Source organism: Talpa occidentalis, unplaced genomic scaffold (assembly GCF_014898055.3).
Source record: "Talpa occidentalis isolate TD23 unplaced genomic scaffold, MPIMG_talOcc4v2.1 talOcc4.13, whole genome shotgun sequence".
Taxonomy (NCBI): Eukaryota; Metazoa; Chordata; class Mammalia; order Eulipotyphla; family Talpidae; genus Talpa; species Talpa occidentalis.
Window position 1 is genome coordinate 23,564,451 of NW_023601322.1, and position 18,074 is coordinate 23,582,524.

Consider the following 18,074-nt stretch of genomic DNA (forward strand, 5'->3'; position numbering starts at 1 on the left):
TTATGTTCTTTTGGAATGGATGTTGTATTGGTTTTCTATTTCTGCCATAACAAATTATCACAAACATAGTGGTGAAGAACAACACAAATGTATTTTCAGCATTTCTAGAAACCAGAGTTGTGACTCAGGTCTCGCTGAGCAGAGGTGTTTTCTCTTCTGGGGGGGAGCAGGAGTCAAGTTGTTCTCTGGCCTTTTCTGGCCTCTCAAGACTGCCTGCATCCTTTGACTTGTGACTCCCCTCCATCTTCAAATCAGCAATACAGCATCTCCTCAGGCCTGCTTCTTTAATCACACCCTTCTTGGACTCTTCTCTTTGGTCTATCTTTCCAATTTTAAGGTCCTTGTGATTACACTGTGTACACCTGTATAATCTAGACTGCTCTGTTCTGAGTTTAAGTGATTAGCCGGCAACCTTAAATCTATCTGCAATCATAATTGCCTCTTGACAGGTAATGCAGTATAGCAATAGGTTCTAGGGATAAAGACATATGCATCTTAGGGGCGGGGCGTTATTTTGTCTGCCCAGATATTGTAATGAACCATAAATTCTACCCCAATTAAAAAAAATAAAATGGCCCATAATATTCTCTTCTCCACCAACTCAATGATATACCAGTCCACAGAAGAGTTCAGCTGGGCTGCAGACAATCCCCTCTAGCATCTGTCCCTTGAGGAGGTCCACCAACAGGCAGTGGGTAATACTATGCCAGTAATATCTCAGTGTTTTTAAAATTATCTTAGATATGGAGGAAGGTATTTTTGAGTTTTTTCTGTCTCCTGAAGTTCTGAAATTTTTTTTTACATTTTTATTTTTTTCATTTTTTTATTTTTAATTTTTTTACATCATTGTTCACTTTTAAACAATATTTGCTTCCCCCCACCCCCTCAGATTGAGTGCCCATACAGTTTCCTTCACCAATGCACCTGTGCACCATCACCTCAGTCCCCTGTGCTCCTCCCTCCCTCCCTATGATCCCTCTCCTCCTCCTCCCCTGAAATATGTCTCTGATTTATAATTATCTGGTTTTTGCCTTGTTGTGTTTTGTATTTTTTTACACTGATGTCTTACTGGGTTCCCCTGTATTCCTGCTATGAGTGAAACCATCCGATATTTTTCTTTTTCCTTCTGGCTAATTTCACTGAGCATAATTCCTTCTAGTTCCATCCACATTGCTGCAAAGGTCATGAGTTTATCTTTTTTGATTGCTGAATAATATTCCATAGTGTATATATGCCACTCTTCATGATCTAGTCATCTATTTTTTGGGTATTTGGGTTATTTCCAGGTTTTACCTACTGTAAATAGTGCTGGAATAAACATAAGTGTACATGTGTTCTTTTGAATTAATGTTTTTGTGTTCTTTGGGTAGATCCCTAGTAGTGGAATTGCTGAGTCATATGGTAACTCCATTTTTAGTAGACTGAGGAACAACCATTCAGCTTTCCATAATGGTTGGACCAGTTTGCACTCTCACCAGCAATGTAGGAGAGTTCCATTTTCACCACATCCTTGCCAACATTTGTTGTTGCTTGTTTTTTTGATATGTGCTATTCTTACTGGCATAAGGTGGTATCTTAATGTGGTTTTAATTTGCATTTCCCTGATGATAAGGAATGTCGAGCATTTTTTCATATGTCTGTTGGCCCTTTGCATTTCCTCTTTGGAGAAATGTCTTTTTAAGTTCTGTCCATTTCCTGATTGTTTATTTTGTTTTTATTGAGCCGTGTGAGTTCTTTATATATCTTTGTAATTAGTCCCTTATCAGTTGACTGGAGAGCAAAGATTTTTTTCCAATCAGGGGTGTCTCTCTATTTTGGCTAATGTCTCTTTTGCTGTGCAGAAGCTGTTCAGTTTGATGGAATCGCAGGTGTTTATCTTTTCCTTGACTTTCTTTGCTTTGGGTGATGTGTCTTTAAAGATGTTATTGCAGTGTATGTCTTGTAGCGTTTTATCTATAATTTCTTCTATATATTTTATTTTCAGGCCTTATGTCCAGTTCTTTTATCAATTTTGAGTAGTGGTCTAGTTTCATTTTTTTGCATGGGTTGGTCCAATTTTCGCAGCACCATTTATTGAAGTTCTGAAATTTTATTGTGCGGTATATACACACACACGCACACACACACACACCAGCTAAGGGGACAGATGCCTAATTTTGGAAGACCAAAAACCAGAACTTTAAAAAATGCTCCATCATCTGCTAAGTGATGAAAAGAACTAGGGTGCAGGCCAGTGGTGTTGGGGGGGGGTGAGAGGATTCATCAGAGACATAGAAGGGGAGCAGAACAGGCAGATCTACTGAAATACATTACTATAGGGAGTAGCTGACGAGACAGGAGAGGTCTGCTATGCCATATTGTGTTGCTCCCTGGCTGGAGATTGAACTCAGGCCATAGTGGTGATAGTGCTGAGAGACTTAACCCCTAGACCACCAGTGAGGCCTGTTTGTGTGCATAAATAAATGAATCTTGTAAAATAAAAATTAATAAATACAATGAGAAGACATAACATAAATAGAAAACAAAGTTTAAAGAAGTTAAATTAAACTTTTAACTCTTCAGATAAAATCCCACATTTCCAATGGGATCTATACTTACAGCTCTCACCTCCATCTCTGTGATTCCTCTGGAAGAAGAGTGAAGAAATCTTACCTGTCATCTGGTCTAATCACCCATATTATGCTTGAACCTCTTCACCATGTCTCCCCTAACTAAAATCTATGTTTCCCAGCACCCATTTCCTTCAAGAAAGCTTATCCTGTTTTTTTGACAGTTCCTTATCTTGCCTATATTTTTTTCTTATAAATAATTCCTTTGTTCTTTAATCAAACACTGTGTGTCTTTCTCCCACTCTCTTAAAGCTGAACCAAAAAAGAAAAAAAAAAAGTAGTTCATGTGGGAGTAGTTACAATATTTGAAGGTTTTTTTTTTTTTTAAAGATTTACTTATTTATTTATACAAGCACTGGAGCCAGAACAGGGAGCAGAACAGGCAGAAGGACCGAGGCACACTGCTGAGGGGAACAGCGGGCGCAGCAGGAGAGGTCTGCGCATCATGTGGGACCCTCACTGTTGGTCAGGGATCGAACCAGCACTGCCCGAACCGGCACTGCAGAGGCTCCGGGCAGCTTCGCAGCCTAGCACTCAATCACTGCACCACAGGGGAGGCCCTATTTGACATTCTTAAACATCCACTACATGAACTTTCTCTCCAGGCTGAACACCCTCCATTCCTTAGTCATCTGTTCCTCTCCAGTCTTGTCCCTCCCTTTTTACAGCATCGTGATATCTTACTAAGAGTGGTGTCCTGCTCCAGTGAATGAAATATTTCATGTACAACCTTATTAGTAAAAACTATGGTGGACTCTAAACTCCTTATTCAAAGTAAATGTAAGTATTCCCACCTTTCCAATCCTAACCTGGTATAGTCCACGCATCTTTGTCCAGTCCATAAAAATATCTTATTTTGTTGGACCATATTGGGATCCTTAGCAATAGAAATATTTTCATATATTTTGAATTCGAGTGTCATCTTGTCCACAGGCACTAAAGAAGGGGAAAAACACCTTCAGAAACCTACATTCATCTTCAAGTGTAGTTCTTATAAAGCCTCTGTTTTTCAACCCTGTCAAAGACCTTTTGCATACCAGTTATATCATTTAGCCTATATATATTATTCTCTATTTTTAATCATCTTCCCATATGAACATAGATCATTCTGTGCCTTCAAGGCCATTAATAAAAATGGAGCTCATATTTGGTGAATGACCAAGTATTTGGTAGGCTACTCGAAAACTTCCACACGATCCATCATTTATCATTATGTATAGAGTAATTCAAACATTTACTAATCTCTTCTATCATCTTTGGTTCTAGTTTATACTTTTCCATTCTATCAATTGAGATTACAAGTCAAACACCTATCTTAAGTTCATTTCCTTGCACAGTGATGGTTCAAAATGCCATTCATACATTTTTCAGAAGTCTAAAACGTCATTAATCTCAAAAAACAGATTTGCACTCTGTTGGAACAGCTATATGCTTCTTTAAAATCTCATCACACATCTTAGGTTTTCATTCTCTCTTTACAAATGTTAGTTTTATCTTTTGATTCTCAATACAATTCTCCTCCTTAAAGAGAAATACGTCAAGGAATTCTGATGTTTTCCCCATTCATCAGAATTACACACTTCGTTTGTCACCTTCTTTCTGGGTAGATTTGTTTTTTGGTATCTTTTTTCAAATCCTAATCTCTCTAAAATTTGAGACAAATAAAATTGAAACCTTGAAGTATTCTGATAAAATCCCTCAGGTACCCATAAGTCAAGTACTCTTTCTTACCAGTTTTACTGCTAAATCATTTTCTGATTATCTGGGCCATCTTTGTTTTGGAAACTATTCCTTAATTTGCTAGATTGGACAGTTGGACCAGTGGAAGCACCATCTTCTGTCCCATAGATATCCCCATATGTCTAACTGCAATTGTATAAGATGTGCACATTTACATAAATATTTATTGTGCCCTCTCTCCCTTTGCTCAGAACCAGGGTATTTGTTTTTCAAAATACAGAAAGGGCCTCCCTTGGTGGCACAGTGGTTGAGCGCTGGGCAGCCCTCGCAGCGCCAGTTCAATCCCCGGCCACCAGCGAGGGTCCCACCAAAAAAAAAAAAAAAAAAAAAAGAAATTTTTTTTTTCACATTGTTTGTTTTTTGCACATTAATGTTTAATGGTATGAGATCCTTTGGGATAGTACCATATGCAACCTATATGGTCATTAGTATTGATGTTTTTAAAAAATGTAAACCTTTTTATAATTTCAGATTAATATGAACTGATCAAAGTAGTGAAGAATTTTATTTTCTTCTTATTCTTAATGCCTATGAAAAAGTCATAGCATGAAGAATAACCAAGCCTTCTTATATAACTGAGTAAATTGATTTAGACTTGTTGCAAAGAGATTAATTGTTCATAGGACAGTTTAGTCCAACACTTACAACGTAGATATTATTTGGGCTGAGCTTTAGAGCATGTGCAGCATGAGAGAGATGTGGAAGAAGGCATTTCCAGGCAAAAAAATAATAGCTTAGAAGGCTGTTGACCCATTGTTTATTATGGGAACACAAAATTAACTAGTGTTCTTAGAACATAGAATACAAAGCAGGAAGTGGAAGTAATTCAGGAATATTTATTGTGAAACTGTCAGGATCCTGTTGTAAGCTATATTATAGATATTATAGAGTAACTTTAGAATATTTGGGGGACAAAAATGTTTCTTTTTTTATTATTGTAACATTGATTCACAATTTTGTTTGATTCAGAGATATAGGACTAGCCCTCCAGGTGTTGCTACCTTACTTACCACACCCACTACCAAAATCCCCACAGTCCACCACCATAGTCCATTTTGCCCCCTCCCCACTTTATTATCTGTCTGCCCCCACCTCTGGCAGAAGACTACAAAAAAACTAATTTGAAGGCATATAGCCACTCCTATGTTCAATGCAGGACTATTTACAGAATCCAAGCTATGGAAGCAGCCTTCTGCCCAAACACAGATGAGTGCATCAGGAAAATGTGGTTTATATCCATAATGAAATAAAAATCAGCTGTAAAAAAGATACACTATTGCCATTTGCAGCAGCATGGGTAGAATTGGAGGGGATTGTGCTAAGCAAAAGTCAGAAGGAGATAGACAACTACTGTATAATGTCACTTGTATGTGGAACATAGAGGAACAAAACAAAGGATCAGATAATACCAATGAAATAATAAAAATCCTAGAAGTTCCAAGTATTGTTCACAGAAATTCTTTCTCCTTCTCTTTCTCCTCCTTTCTCCCTCGCCTTCTCTCCCACAATAGAGGTGAATATGAAAAAAGAATTCTATATCAGTGAGCTTCAGTCATTCTTAATTCTTGAATCTCAGTTATTATTAAATCTCTTAATAACAACTATTCATCTTTAGTGGTTGAATATCTCTTGCAGTCACTGGGTATTTTCTTAGAATTGGGAATTGAGAGAACTGAACTCTAGTATTTTTTACCTTTTATTTTTTATTTTAGGTTCTCTATCTTTAGGTTAAAATATATATAGCAACAGTAGTGATTTCTGTTTTAGTCATTATGTTCCAAAAGAAACTGTGTAAAAGGTGCTCAAAATATGTTTTTAGTGAGTAAATGTAATTCATGATGATACAAGTGGGAAACCAGATGAACACCATCCATTGTGTTGGTCAGGCATAAAAGTGTGGAACACAGTGAACTCTTAAGTTATATAGCTCTAGGTCCATTTTATTTATTTTTATTGGTCTTTTCAAACATTCATTTTTCCCCCAAAAATTTCAACAATATCTTTGAACATAGAGGAAAGGGATCAGAGGAGATAGGAAAAAGATACACATCTGTGAGCATCTGCTGACAGCACCTAACCAAGTACAGGGATACACATACCAGTCACACGGTCTCCAATCTTGGCAGTCACCTACTATATCTGATTCTTGAGAAGGGAGACAAAAACTGAAGTGCAAATTATGTGCTATGAAAATCAGCAGCTGTGTGCCCCCATCTTCTGCACTGATGCATCTCTCTGGAACAACAGGCTGTTCTCACTGAGTGGTGGAAAGGTAAATATGGACCAGATGTTTGAAGGTGACACATAGACTATAAATGAGAACTGCTGCTGTGGACAAGAGAATAGAAAATGAAATCTTGTGTAGTGCCGAAACCTGTAAGAAGGAGGGGAAGGTGATCTGTGCTAAGTCAGGGAGAAATCTTTTGCACTAGGAGACTCAGGCTGGCTGGTATCCAATCTCAAGTCCTCTTCAAAGAAGGATTGGCAGTCTCTAGGATGGTTTGAAGTTGTGCAAAATTGGAAAGAATTTAGGTATACATCAATCACCTAATCTCCAGTGGATATAGATAAGTGAATTCCAAGAAGATGCATACTGAACCAGTTCTAAATTATACTGTTATTGCACCAATCAAGCACTGAGGCTGTCACCGTGTTAGCAGGCAAACTGAGGGTCACCCCAGGACCCCCAAATCTTGCATGCACTAAACAGGCATCTGTTGCATCAAGACAAAACATACTCTTAGTGTATAAGACCTTCAGTAGAAAAGAACTTTAATAGAATTCTTGTGCAATAGAGAGAAGAGAAGAAAGAATTACATTATTCAATGAAACATCCAAACACCCATCCCCCTGTGGGTAAATGCCCAGCCAAACACAGTTGGCACAAAGCAGGGCCAAAAGCTTGCCACAAATCTAAGGTATCTTCTGGAGGGAGCCATAGGAAAGGAGCAGAAAGGGCCAGGCAAATCTGGACAGAAAGGAGCAAAATCAAAGTACAAGTTAAGATAAAGTCTGCCATTGTCAGCCTCCCTGTGGGTCTCTCACCGACTTCTCTTCCAAGTGTTTCCTTCCATGTCCCCCAATTCCCTGGTGCAATTCCAAGGCCGAGAATCAAGTGTGGCTTTTTCTTCACATGTCTTTCTGCTCCACTGCCTTCTCCAAAGCATTCTCTCCCAAGCCCCTCTGCAAGTCTCCTTGCCACTCAGCTCCACCCTTCCTTACGTGGGTCCACCAACTTGGAACCTTCCTTTTTTTTGGAGAATACATTATTATAATTGCTGTCACTGTGCATGGGAGCGGTGTGGTGTTTGCCATGTTATATCATCTTCCCAGAAATCAAAGTACCCTTACCACAGACATCACATATCACTCACATTTTATTTTTTTTTCATCACTCACATTTTAATCAAGATTTGATTGGCTATATCTCAATGGCAGAGCCTCAGTCAAGTGTTACAAAACAAGTTGATACTTCTATGTCAGTCATGGAAAGTGGGGCTTAATATATATTAGGTGTCCACATATGTAACATTTGTACACTACACTGCTTTTTCCTGTATTTTACTAACTGATGCTTCTTAAAGATTCAGCTCTTTAGGGCCTGCCCTGGTGGCACAGCGGTTGAGCACTGGGCTGCAAAGCTGCCCACAACCTCTGCAGCACCGGTTCAGGGATCCCCGGGCACTGGCGAGGGTCCCACATGGTGCACAGACCTCTCCTTCCGCGCCTGCGGCTCCCCTCAGCAGTGTATTTCATCCGTCTGCCTGTTCTGTTCCCCCTCTGGCTCTGGGGAATTCTCTCACCCTTCCGCGCGCTTCTGACTGTACCCAGTGCTTGTATAAATAAAAAAATAAATAGATAGATAGATAAATAAATCTTTTAAAAAAAGATTCAGCTCTTTATTATTTATATCTGTGTATTAATTTAAGTTTGGGCAAGATTTGGGGGTTATTTATTTACTCAATTTATTTAAGAAACAGCACCTAATCTTCAAAGCAAACCTCTCCATTCTTTGACTAGTCTTTGTAAAATAATCAGTATAGCAAAATTGAATGGCTTTCCATGTCTAACAGACTATTTTCTCAAGCACCTCCTGGCTTGTGAAGCTTTGTGAAATTTAACCTCTGTCTTTCTTTGTTTTCATATTTACATGCAGGGTGTTATATAAATTAAATAAAGCATATCTGGAAGGATTGAACAGATTCCTGGGTACAGTGAGAGAAGATGGTACATGGAATGTATTGATCCCCTATTTTGTGCCTGTCAGAATGCTAGAAAATGCTTCTACAAAGATGAATAAGCTGTGCTTCCTGCTTTCAAATAGCTAAGATGGAGAAAATGTTAGCACAGCTGAAGGCTTTCCTAGAGCTATGTTGACGGTTTTAGAGAAGTACAAGATGGGTGTCATGCTTCTCTTGGAGCAAGTGCAGGAAGAAATCAAAGGACAGTGTGATGGTTAACTTTATGTGCCAAATTGAGTGGACCATGGGGTGCCCAGACATTTGGTCACACGTTATTCTGGGTGTGTCTGTGAGAATGTTTCTGTATGAGATTAAAATTTGAATCAGTAGATTGAGTAAAACAAATTTCCCTTTCTAATATTGGTAAGCTTCAACCAATCTTTTGAGAACCCAAAGAAAAACAAAAAAGTTGAGTAAGAGGGAGTGTTGACTACCTGACTAAGTGGGACCATCAGTCCTCTACTGCGCATGCACTGAACTCACCCTCTAGTCTCCAGATTCTCAAACTTTAGACTCCAAAAATAATATCATTAGCTTTCTGGGTTGTCAACTTATCAACAGAAAACTTTGGGACTTTTCAGTCTCTCTAATTATGTGAGACAGTTCTTTACCATAAATAGATTAAATAGATAGATGATAGATATTTTAATACAGATGATAGACAGATAGATCAACACAAATAAACTTTCATTTAAGATATAGTATAAAATATAGCTAGTAGTTTATTAAATATTGATTGTTTCTCTTGAGAACCATGACTAATACATTGAAAATAAACTATAGATTACAAGTAAAAAAATAAAACTTTTTAAAAGTAAAAAAAATAAACTATTAAAAGTAGGAGTTAGCAACAAAATTGGAGATGTCATTCACTTGTATTTTAAATTCAAATTTAGTTTTCTGTAAAACAAAAGATGAGCAAAGATGGAGAGAATGTTCTGTATTTGTAATTTGAGTTTATTAGGACATGCTGTTTTGTAACAATTGATCCTTTCTCTCTAGATATGCCTTGGCCTATACAGTAGCCTTGAGCCACATGAGGCTTTGTGGGCTTGACATGCTTACACACATTTCAAATTACACAGTGACTTTAAAAAGTCATACAAGAAAAATAATGTAAATATCTCATTAATATTTTATATTATTTACACAAATATCTAATGATACCATTATATTTTAGATAAATTTAATTAAATGACATGTTAAAATTATTTTTTCATTTTTTGTTTATTGTTTTAATGTAACTACCAGACAATTTAAACTGCTTGTATGCTCATATTATATTTTTGATAGACTGTGCAGTCCTGGATCAGTAGCATGGATATAGCCTGATAGTTTATTAGAGATGGAGAATTTCAGCCTCAGACCAAATTAAACAGATTATATATTTTTATTTGATTTCTGGGAGAACTGTAGGTACAGGAGAGTTTGTGAAGCACTGCTCTATCCCATTGTCAAAAAATATACCTTTCTTCCTTCATCTGAGGAGGAAGTTTCATTTCTATAGCCTCTTTATCCTAGAAAGACTGATTATCCAGTAAGGATGATCCAACTTTGAGGCAACAGGCAGGATATACGAAATATCATGTTTCTCTATGTCTAGTTTATCTTTGGTCTATTCATAGGGTTCAGTTGTTAAAATGCCACACTCAGCACATTTGAAACACACATACACACACACATACACACACTCTCCTTTCATGTTTCTTTCAGTTTTTAGAATGGGGGAGAATGACCACTTCCTTCCCTACATACATTATTCTTCTTCAGGCCCAACCTAGGGTCCCAACCTAGGGTCCTTTCTGGTGATCAGATGGCTGGAGAATCTCATACAGTTCTTTCGTTCACCCAAACAAAATCTCACCCAAATCTCTGCACCCGAAGCTGTTGGCAGTGTTTTTCTTCCTCTGCATTTCTCTTTTATCATCCTTGATGATCATCCCCTCAGGCCCTTTCTGCATTCTCTCCTGACAGCTAATTTTGTACAAAAGTAATCTCAGAGTAAGGTGTTTGTGCTTGATAATAGCTTAATATTTTACCTCTCCTGTAGTTTTATTGCATTTTAATAGAGAGTTCCTAGAAACAAAATGGCTTATCTTAACTGGAGAGAATGAAACAGAAGAGGTGGAAATTAGGGTATCATGCCAGGCCAAAGAGAAAAAGATATTTTGGACAGAAGTTCTTTGGCATCATTTTATTTTCCACCCCCGTCACCCATATTCATCAGCATTATCAGAATTTATTACATGTGAAGACTTAATATCTAGAAGTTGTCACTATGTAATATAAAAATTGATAAAACTAGAGGAAGAAAAATAATTGAAAAAATTAGTTAATAAAAACGATTGAGTAATTTTGTGCAAATGTTGTGTTACTCTAAATATGTGAAAAAATAGGGAACTAGAACTGGGTATTTTCTCCTTTATTTAGATTTAAGTAATTAAAATTATTGCCTTCTTAACAGAACATTTAAAAGTAAAGTATAACAAATACAAAAAAGGGTACAGAAAAATGATTTATCGCAAAGTAATATCCAAGTAATGTCCATCTTGATCAAGAAAGTATTTCCTAATAAATATAGCTTGGTCTAGATGCTTACTTTTTAATTTTATATAGATGGGCACATACAGTTGTATGTTCTTTTGTGTGTCATTTATTTAACATGTTTTTAAGATTCAACCATGTACTATGATGTATTGCTAGTTTCCTAAATTTCACAGAAAAATAATCCACTTTACAAGCATGTTAGAGTTTATTTGTATATTGTGATAACAATGAAATATGAATTGTTTTAGTTTAGAGGCAATATGAATAATGTTGATAAAATATTTTCATTCATGCCTTTTTGTACATTTATAACTGTATATGTGCATGTAATTGCCTATGAATGAAGCTGTTTATAACAATGCCAGAAATCTGAGTGGTAAAAATAACATTAATTTTCCCTTCAGACACCTGTAGGCTATTGGAGAAATTGTTCCTCATATTAGTATCTGTCTTTCTCTTGAAACCAGAGGCAATCTCAGGCCATGTTTTTCTCATGATGATGGAAGAATCAAGAGAACGAGCCCCACTACAAATGTACCTTTCATGCCTCTACTCACATCATATTCATCATATTCATAACTTCCCACTAGCAAAAGTCAATCACATGGTCAAGTCTAAAATCAAGAACAAGTACATTCCATCTACTCTAAGGTAATGGCAAGGATGAGATGTATAATATCAATATAGACAAAAACTGGGACCATTGATTCAATCTAACACATAGGGTATGTGTATAACCAGCTTTTGCAAATAGCTCCAAACAATTTTGTGAGCTGGTTACACCATTTTACATTTTACCTGTCATATATATAAATTCTACATAGTTTCAAGTCAGCTGTATTTGATATTGCCTATCTTTTTACAAGCGTCATTCTGTCAATTTGCCCTGACTGGAAAAGCTCTTATGTCTGCAAAGATAATTTGTATTTAAACTCATTCTACCTTGTAAGACCTCCGGAATATAATCATTGCACAACTCTTGATCCTAGGATGATGAAGCCATTCATATAGGTATGGTGACTGGGGTAGGAAGGAACAGAAGTTGTCATCATTCCTTGATGAAGGATCTGGAGAGGGGAAAACATATGCTTTCTCTTCTCACTACAAAACGATAGAAACAGAGACAAAGGCTTTCAGACAATTAGTATTAGTGCCTGAGACCTAGTGCTATTTCCTCTTATATCTATTTTACAGGTTATTATGTATATATTATATATACACATATGCACATACATATACATGCATATAATTATATATACTATATTTTCCAGTTATATACTGCATTATATACTGATATTATTATTGTCAAATATATTGATACATTAGAATTGAAGCAGTGCTTATTCATTCATAATTTCACTTCTTGTTCATGAGAAAGCATCACAGTACAACTTGTTCCAAGAGTCTTTTGCTTTACACACAGAGACACACACGTGCACACACACACACACACACACACAGAATTAAGATGATTTATTTAAGTAATTCTTTAAGAAAAATTTTATAGATAATTTGAGTCTTTATATTTTCTTTTAAAAATTGGGTCAATAATTAATGTCTGGATAATAATTAGCTTAGAGTTATATAAATATATCTTCACTGTAATGCAAATAACACTTCAGATTGGGTGTAAACCCTTTAAGAAGTATTTAACTGTATAAGATTTTTAAAAAAACATCTAATAAAAATTCAACAATCACCTATTACTTTTCTTTAGTTACATACTAAAATTAGTTAAATTGCCCACTTTCGTGTTTACAACTAAAATATTTTAAAATTATTGAAGTACATATGTTTGTTCTGCAAAAGAATTAACTGAATTGTATTGGTTAAATTACACAGAACACCTCAAGTTTTTTCTAATTAATTAAAAATTATATGTGTTTGATGATTATTGTAAACATATTCTGCCAAGTCCTCTTTGATTTACTTGTTTGGAAGAAAGAGTTCCCTCATGAGTAAAAATAAATAGCAGAAGGTATTTTGTTTTAATATAGTTTCATGATTAATTTGAAGCAATACATATATTTTTGAAAGCACAACATAACATGCTGTGAGTTTGAATTGTATTTTATTTGTTAAAGGCACCATCATACTTGCTACTTTTGGTGATCTTTATTAGGATTCATGTATTGACTAGCAGGTCCCATTATCTCTACCTTATAAATAAGAGGCTAAGCATAGATATTTAGTGGTGGGTTTGAAGCTTTACTACAGATCCCTGGTGATTTCTTCTTATAGAATGATGTTGGAGAAGGAGAGTAAAGAAGATACATACGAAAAGAAATAATAGTCTCAAATATTTAGTATTTTCAAATGAACTTGAAGTTGATAGATACCTCCAAGAATGTGGCCCCATTGTGCTTTTCTGCGCAAACGACACAGCAGGTGGCTGCTGCCATTTCTGCTTGATAAGACTGTGTACATTTGGCCTCTTGAAGATAAATGAGCTCACTTTGGGGTTAGGTCTATAGACAGATGATTGAAATTTGAGAAGGTGTTTATATATATTCAGGAGAGTATTTCTGCCACTGCATTTCAGCATGGGAGGTCTCAAAGGGAATGGATGGATGGAAATAGAAGGGAAGATTGGTTATGGGGAGGGAATGAAAGGGATTAGTTTCTATAGAGGCCAGGCAGGTGACCTAGTTTCACAGCACTAGAATATATATACTCTGATGGACACTTTTTAAAAGGGAGAAAGAAATCTTGGATAGAGGGCCTGGTTTATTTCCCAGCCACTTCACATCGAGTCTCTTTGAAGGGGTTTTCTGATCCCAAGAGAAGCTTTTATTTGATATATGTTTCATGTGCTGGGTTTATTTGGGGCTCAGATAATCACATAGAACAGTTCTGTCTGGATTACTCAGCATGCTCCTGGCCTCAGCAGGCTCTTTTGGGGGTCTTTGAGTTAAATAAACAAACATGGAATCTCAAAGACACACATGTGATCCACCAGTCATAAAGCCCTTTTCAGAGTAACTATTCTTATTTCCCTATGAAACTGAAAACCACCCTGTGCATCATCAACAACATTTGTAAGTAATTCTGTAAGACTTCTCTTTTGTGAGAGGAAGATAAGTAAAAGTATAAAGAGAAATATCAAGGAAAACAGAAAGACTGTATAGTAAGCAATACACAAAATTGTGTTAAATAGCTAGTAGTTGCTAAAGTCACCTTAGATTGACCTCTCTACAAGTTGTATTTCTCACAATTTCATCAGTCTTGAGCCTTATCATTAGGGATGAATTTCCTTAAAGATAGGGAATGTGCCCTATAAATGTTTGGATCTTAACATTCCAGGGAGTATATGTGTTTATATGTGTAACGTCCACCATGATTATATAACTTTGGGAGTATAGACCATGATTGTGTGTGTGCAAGTGTGTGTCTTCACATTTCCATCAGCTAGCAAAAATCTGATTGGGGGCGATACTCAATATGATGCCTTGAAAATGTACCTTCTATGGTTGATCATTATTACTTTCTAAACCAACAGGTTCTGGAATCAATCCATTTGTTTAATTATGGTTTGTAATTAGCAGTATGCATAATTATTGAATTATGCCAAATGCTAGCGCTTTTAGCGGTGGTTCAGTTTGCTCTTTTTTTAAATAATATAAATGGTAACTAAAAAAAAAAAGGGATTGCATCCAAACTCTAGGTGTTTATAAATTCCATACTCAAAATGCCAACCATGTTTCACAAATAATAGTGGATTCACTATAGGTATTGGAATAGACTGAAATATGTAGGATTTCAGAATTGCCATGAATGAGTAAATAAAATGATGAATTAAATAGGACTCTCATTTTTACCCCTAGAACATTGGAACCAAATACTCATAGTTTTTGATTGAATAATATACAGATATGGAAAAATCAACATTTCTCAACTTGAACTTGTGCAAATTTTTCTTTCTTCCCTTTCTCAGTAAATGTGATAGCTATCTGTCCATCTGAAAGTGAAAGAAATTTGCATTTTCATTCCTTATTGTCTCTCATATATCACTAAGTTCTGTGGGTTCTACCTTTTAAACATATTGCAAATCTATCAACTTTCTTCTAAATATCATAGTACCAGTCACCGTCATTTCTCAGTTGGATTACTAAATATCTACTTTACCTTTCTAGTGTTCCACATTAAAATTCATTTTCTACTTTTCAGCCAGAGTGAACATTACAGAATGCACATATAATGACATTACAAGGGAGTCCATATTATTTAAAAGCAATAACCATTTTTAACCATTATTAAACATTTACTACACATAAGACACTATGTCATCTGCCTTCCATACATTAATTTATTGAATAATTGGAACAACTCCAGGATTTCATGTATTTGTTAAATATAGATATCATCACATTTTCAAATTTTTAGAGAGAGTGATTTTTTTAAAGTCAGACAGCACAAGCAGTCTTATTTCAGATGTCTCACTAACATGACTCCATTAAGTATATTCATAAACCAATTTGACTTATCTCTTAGTTTTTATCTATCAATATTCTTTCGCTTAGATTTAGCCACAATGAAATTATCTAAGTCACCGTTTAAAAAAAAAACAATAACTATTCTGTTGAATATATTTAAATATAAGCTTTGTCTTGTGTATTTTCAGAAGATGCTTATAAGACCCAAGTAAGAATTGATAATGAGCCGGCTTATTTGGACATCTTGGATACTGCTGGACAGGTAGGAGATTTTCTTAAGTCATTCTAATCTCTGAAGCCAATGTATGCTTTAACCACAAATACATTTACCACAAAGCAGAAGATGACTTTATTCAAACATAAGAGCAAATTTGCAATAGAAATAAGGAGTTATACAAAAAAAGAATTGGCAGGGAAATATAACTCATTGCCAACCAAAATAATTAAACATTCACTTAACTTTCTAAGTGTAAGTGTGACTGTGATATTGCCAATAAATTTTCATTTTTAATTTAATGAAAGAGGGCCTCCCTGGTGGTGCAAGGCATTAAGCACAGCACTGTGAAACTATTCTCAGCCTCTGCAGCATGATTTCTATCCCCTGCCAGCCACGGAGCTACCCACATGGTGCAGCAGACTCACCTGCGGGTCTCCTCAGCAGTGTATTTCAGTCAGTCTGCCTGTTCTGCTCTCCACTCTGTCTCTGGTGAATCCTCTTACCCTCTGCACCTCTAGCCTGTACCCCAGTTCTTTTATGCATAAATAAATAAATCTAAAAAAAAAAATTGAATTAATGAGTTTTTTACTTTTTCTTCAGATGTATACAAAACTGTCCTAGTTTTAATTATATCTGTTAGAGAATTTCAGTTAAATATAAGAAGGTCTATTTTGCAAATGTGCTCATGGACCAAAGGTTAGGTAGACAGTTTGATGGGATGGGTGATATAACCAAGGTTTAACATAATCTATTACACTATTTTACAAATCTGTAGATAATAGAAAAGGATGAGGAGGGCTAGGAGAGAATTATTTGTGTGATACAAAAATAAAGATAGAACTAAAATATTACACAGCAATTATAAGTAAAAAGGGAGAAAGAAATCAGAGTTAAAACATTTCAAAACCTTGCTGTGTTTGGAAGGAAGGTAGAGATTTTGTTTCAACTTTAAAATTTTAGTGCTGGATCAAGTAGTAGTACAATTAAAGACTTAAAAACACATTTAACTTAACTGGAATGCTGCAGTCAATATAGGAAAATACATTCTTTTCACATGCATGTGCTATTTATATTTTTTACTGATTTCTAATAAATTGCAAAAATGTGTCTGTAAGATTAATTATTTGATATATGTAGATTTTTACCTTGTGACTTAGAATATGTTATTGTTATACATATTTAAGCTAGTGGTTATCTCTTGAGGGGAGGAGAAGGTACTAGGAAATATTAGGAAGGTACTGGGAAATCAGACTTCAACTATACATGTAATGATTTCTGTTGCATACAGTTCTAATTGCATATACAAATATGTTAATAGTTCAAATCCTAGGTCATAGGCATATTTTATATTATTTTCCTTTGTACCTAAACAATTTAATAATTTTAAACATGTTTTATCAATCTGTATTATGTAAGTACTTTAAAATAAGTATATAAATTAGAATATTGATAGTGTTAACATACACTGGCAAAACATAAAAACAAATCTTTTTTTTATTTTATATAATTCTTAATCACTTTTCATTTTTGCACAATGTATGCATTTTAATTTTGGTTATATTCCCCATACAATTCCCACCCCCCCCTTATTTTGACCCTAGTCCTTCCTCTCCCTGACACTCCCCTCCCCCGTAGTGTGTCTCTGGTTTATAGTTGCTTGTTGATTTTGATTTTTACTTTGTATTAGTCCTTTTCCTGGTCCCTTATTTAGGTTTTCTAAATTCCTTCTATGAATGAGACCATCCAGTATTTTTCTTTTTCTTTCTGACTCATTTCACTGAGCATGATCCCTTCCTCTCCATCCATGTTGCTGCAAACTGCATGTGTTTATCTTTTTGATTGCTGAGTAATATTCCATTGTGTATATGTACCACATCTTCTTGATCCAGTCATCTATTTTTGGGCATATGGGTTGTTTCTATAGCTTAGCTATTTGTAAATGGTGCTGCTATAAACATAGGGGTGCAAATCTTGAACTTAGTAAAAATTACTATTGATCAGAAGAAACGGGGTGAGGAAGGATGGGAGTGGGGAAGAGAATTTGGTGTTAGGTGAGTGGAACATGTGCCCATAGGGAGAAGTGTAAATATAACTGGAGAATTATAATAAAAAAGGAATATTGATAGTGTGTGAGCCACTGGAAGTAGGTATTCTCTGTTTATATTTACAAACTATATCAAAAATATTTGAAATTTGAGAAACTCATTTGTTCCCAGGAACTTTTGGACAATAGACTTATTGGGGAAAAACTGTTGAAGTCATTGAGAATGTTTACAATTGAAAAATT

General features: G+C 35.5%; 1 protein-coding gene across 6 annotated transcripts in view; it reads left to right on the top strand.

The window, feature by feature from the left end:
• The window catches only part of RIT2 (Ras like without CAAX 2), a 460,431-nt gene that overhangs the window by 231,123 nt on the left and 211,234 nt on the right, over positions 1 to 18,074 (top strand). For all 6 annotated transcript variants that reach the window (XM_054694077.1, XM_054694078.1, XM_054694079.1 and 3 more), the window contains one exon: positions 15,759 to 15,832. In XM_054694077.1, the coding sequence (XP_054550052.1) occupies positions 15,759 to 15,832 (74 nt within the window). The remainder of the gene's footprint in view (positions 1 to 15,758; positions 15,833 to 18,074) is intronic.